General features: G+C 44.9%; 1 protein-coding gene across 1 annotated transcript; it reads left to right on the forward strand.

The window, feature by feature from the left end:
- The first annotated feature begins 2743 nt into the window (after window positions 1–2743).
- On the forward strand, window positions 2744–3747 carry LOC130742227 (pterocarpan synthase 1-like). The gene has a single exon (XM_057594441.1). The coding sequence runs from the start codon at window positions 2864–2866 to the stop codon at window positions 3449–3451; it is 588 nt and encodes a 195-aa protein (XP_057450424.1). The 5' UTR covers window positions 2744–2863; the 3' UTR covers window positions 3452–3747.
- The last annotated feature ends 394 nt before the right edge of the window (window positions 3748–4141 follow it).

Here is a 4141-nt window from a genome sequence, read left to right on the forward strand (position 1 = left end):
GGAGGTCGTTCACTCAATGATGAAGACGAATCGACGCGAAGGAGATGTTATTTTTAAATTGGATTTGGAAAAGGCCTATGATCGACTTGACTGGCGGTTCCTGGAGAGTACGTTGGTGGAATTTGGCTTTCCTGACAAATGCATTCGGCTAATTATGTTTTGTATGACATCAGTACAGCTGTCAGTTCTTTGGAATGGAGACAGACTCCAGGGGTTTAACCCCAAGCGAGGGCTTCGTCAGGGAGATCCTCTCTCGCCTTATCTCTTTGTCTTATGCATGGAAAGGTTGAGCTCTCTTATCTCATCGGCGGTTCAAGATGGGAGGTGGCAACCTGTGACAGTGAAGGGTTCTACCCTCCAACTGTCGCATCTTTTGTTTGCTGATGATCTTCTCCTTTTTACTAGGGCTTCGGTCGCGCAGGTTACTTTGGCTAAGGAGATTCTGGCATCTTTCTGCCATGCTTCCGGGCTCCGTGTCAATGAGGGAAAGTCTATGGCTATGGGTCAAAGGAACTTATCGCAACTAATGAAGACCAGGATGTCTGAGATTACAGGGATCCAGTTTTCTCCTAACATTGGTAAGTACTTGGGTTTCCCTATCTTCAATAAAAGGGCAACTCGAGGGGACTTCCAGTTTATGGTCGACCGTGTGACTACCCGAGTTTCTGGTTGGAAGCATAAACTTCTTAATCGGGCGGGCAGACTTACTCTGGCTCAATCTGTTCTTTCCTCTATGTCCACGTATTGTATGCAACATGTTTGGGTTCCTACTGGTGTTTGCAATGATATCGACGCTGTGGTTCGACGGTTCGTTTGGAAGGGAACGAGGACTCAGGGGATTCCGTTAGTAAATTGGGATACTGTAGCTCAGCCTCAGAAATATGGGGGTTTGGGCTTGCGTCAGGCTCGTGATCATAACATTGCGCTCCTTGGTAAGAATGTGTGGCAGCTCATTAATAATGAGAGCAAGCCCTGGGTAACTTTGGTCAAGGAGAAGTATGGTGTGCAGGGTAACTTTCTGTCGTCGCCGGTAAAGAGCGGCTCCATTGTGTGGCAATCCATTCAACGCACCCGGGATGTGATACGGAATGGCTTTTCCTTCAAGTTGGGTGATGGTGAGTCCCCATTTTGGTCTACAGAATGGGTTGGGAACTTCAAGTTATGTGACTCGGTTGTGGCCATGGATATTCATGATGTTGGCATACCAATTCGTGCTGTAATTGTTGATGGTGCTTGGAATCTTTCCCAGCTTTATACTAATATTCCTAGTGATCTTCGTGAGGCGATTGGTGCTCGTGAGTGTGTCTTAAACACACGGGTGCCTGACTGCATGGTGTGGACAGAGCATCAGATGGGCAGTTATACCGCGAGCTCCGGGTATCACTGGCTGATTCAGGAGCGTTGGAAGCACGACCCCAATCCTCCACCAACGCTGGATTGGAATTGGATATGGCGCATCAAGGGCCCTTTTAAAATCCTCTTCATGATATGGCTTTGCTGCCATAATGCCCTGCCGGTTAATCTCTTGCGGTACCGTCGGAATATGGCTGCGTCACCGCTGTGCTCCCATTGCAATCTTTATCCGGAATCGGTGTTGCACTGTCTCCGCGACTGCTGGTTCGCACGTCGAGTCTGGCTTAAGCTGGGTCTTCCTCCAAATCATGTGTCTTTTGCGACTATGGAGCCTCGAGATTGGCTTCAGCGTTTGCTTCCCCACGCGGAAGCTACGACTTTGACAGCCATTTGGGGAATTTGGAATGCCAGAAATCAAGCTTGTTTGGCTCAGACCATAATTCCTGAGGAACAGCTTCTTCGATCAATTCAGGAGCATCGTACTCTGATTTTGAATGTGTGGCCTGCTTCGCATTCGGTCTCCCCGCCTCGCCTGGTCTCGTGGAAGGCTCCGTTAGCTCCTGCGGTGGCAGTTAACTGTGACGGTAGTGCGTTGGGGGTCCCGGTGCGGTTGGGTTTTGGTGGCTGCCTGCGCGCAGCGAGCGGGGACTGGCTCTCGGGTTTCATGGGACATCGTACGCGAGGCAGCGTGTTGAAGATGGAACTCCTTGCTATTTTTCATGGTTTGGAGCTGGCCTGGCAGCAAGGGCATAGGCGACTGGTGTGCTATTCTGATTCTATGTTGGCTGTTACTTTGATTCAGCATCCTCCTTCCCATCATCATGAGTATGCTGTCTTGATTTTTAACATTTGTGATCTCCTGCGGCGTGGCTGGATTGTTCAAATTGAGCACACTTTGCGGGAAGGAAATGCTTGTGCAGATTTTCTTGCTAAAGCTGGTGCTTCGCAAGATCTCGAGCTCCTTCATCTCCAGGACCCATTGCCTGGCATGGCGCCCTTGCTTTTGGCAGACTCTCTAGGAATAGGGACTATTAGGCTGTAGCGTGCTTTGTTTTGTTTTTCCCTTTTGTTCTCTTTGTTGTTAGCATCAAAAAAACTACATAAATTAAAAGACGATGATTCAATGGTGTAAAGTTTTTTTACACCGTCAACCAATCAAATTTTAAGGATGTGCTATGTCAATTAATGAAATTAAATAAAAAGAGAGATTTTCTCACATCCTTAAAATCTGATTGGTTGACAGTCATAGAAATTAAGCTCAATTACTAATATATGGTATACAACAATATTTGAGATTCACGAATCATATTTGTATTTGCCCTCATTCTAATTAAACAAATCACCATAAATTATTATTATAGTAGGTTCAAGTGCTATAAATAGACATGAGAACTAATTGAAAGCCAGCCACAGACATCCAAGAAGCAGGAATTGATCTCTCTTTTCTCTCACACGCTAGCTAGGTGTAATACATCAGGCAATTACTTTTCTTACTTCATTGACACCTACCATGGCCAAATCCAAAGCTTTGATGCCCACTTTCTTTATCTCATTGAACCTTATTTTCCTCTTCTCCTCCGTAGTCACAGCCTCTTACTCTAAAACCATATCACCAACACTATTGGGCTTCCGTGAAGAGAAGCTCACCCACCTCCACTTTTACTTCCATGATATTGTCGCGGGCCCAAACCCGAGCATGGTCATCGTGGCCGAGCCAAACGGGAAGGCCCCAAATTCCCTCCCGTTCGGAACGGTGGTGGCCATGGACGACCCCTTGACTGAGGGGCCCGAGCGTGACTCCAAGCTCGTGGGAACCGCACAGGGGATTTACACCTCGATATCTCAGAACACTCCGGATGACATGGGGCTTATGATGGTGATGACATTAGCTTTCTCTGAGGGAGAGTTTAACGGAAGCACGCTATGTATGATGGGGAGGAACATGATCATGCGGTACCCTGTGAGGGAAATGGCCATTGTTGGTGGCACTGGAGCTTTTCGACTTGCTCGTGGGCATACTGAGGGCAAGTTTCATTCAGTTGATTTCACCACAGGAGATGCAACTGTGGAATACGATGTTTATGTCTACCATTACTGATAAGAGTTCACGGTCAAGGTTCATTCACCAATGTGCCAAGTTGTGTTATTCTTTATATCCTTTATTTTGGGTAGAGCTAGTGTACCATTTTGTAATAAATAGTGAGAAACTGTAATGCATGTACGTTTATGATTCATTGATAGGGTCCTCTACTCCTCTTGAACCCAATAATGCTAGGAACACCAAAGCTGTATGTTTATATGAGGTGTATTTTTAGTTATGAATTATATATTATATATGTATCCAGTTTAATTGTCGTTGACAAATTATATTCATAGCAATTTACTATTGTTTCATCCTTGCCGTTTCATTCCTTTTCCCTGATGATGTTTCTTATTTCCTTTTTTTCTTCTTACGTATATACAATAGAATAACAGATGATGTAGATGATGTAGGACATGCATATGAGTTTGGATCTTTCTTAGGGTAGTGCTATATAAGACTGGAAACAAATTTATATACACGTATATATGAGAAAAGTCATTAGAATTTGTTTTTGTTTGTGTGGCTAAAAGATTAATTGGTCTTACGGGTATTTATGGCAAATAAAAATAGCTAGATATGTTGTTTCAAGTTTCAACTCTTGCGAATAAAAAAATTCATTGGCCTGCCCCTACCATTTAGTGCGCTGACTGTGGGGCGATGAATTAGTCTCACGGCTATTGACTGTGGAGATACCTTGGTCAAAAA

This window comes from Lotus japonicus, chromosome 1 (assembly GCF_012489685.1).
Source record: "Lotus japonicus ecotype B-129 chromosome 1, LjGifu_v1.2".
NCBI classification, from domain to species: Eukaryota; Viridiplantae; Streptophyta; class Magnoliopsida; order Fabales; family Fabaceae; genus Lotus; species Lotus japonicus.

What these genes read in the sequence shown, in the direction of transcription:
- LOC130742227 (XM_057594441.1), top strand. Translation starts at nt 2,864, where the DNA reads ATGGCCAAATCCAAAGCTTTGATGCCCACTTTCTTTATCTCATTGAAC.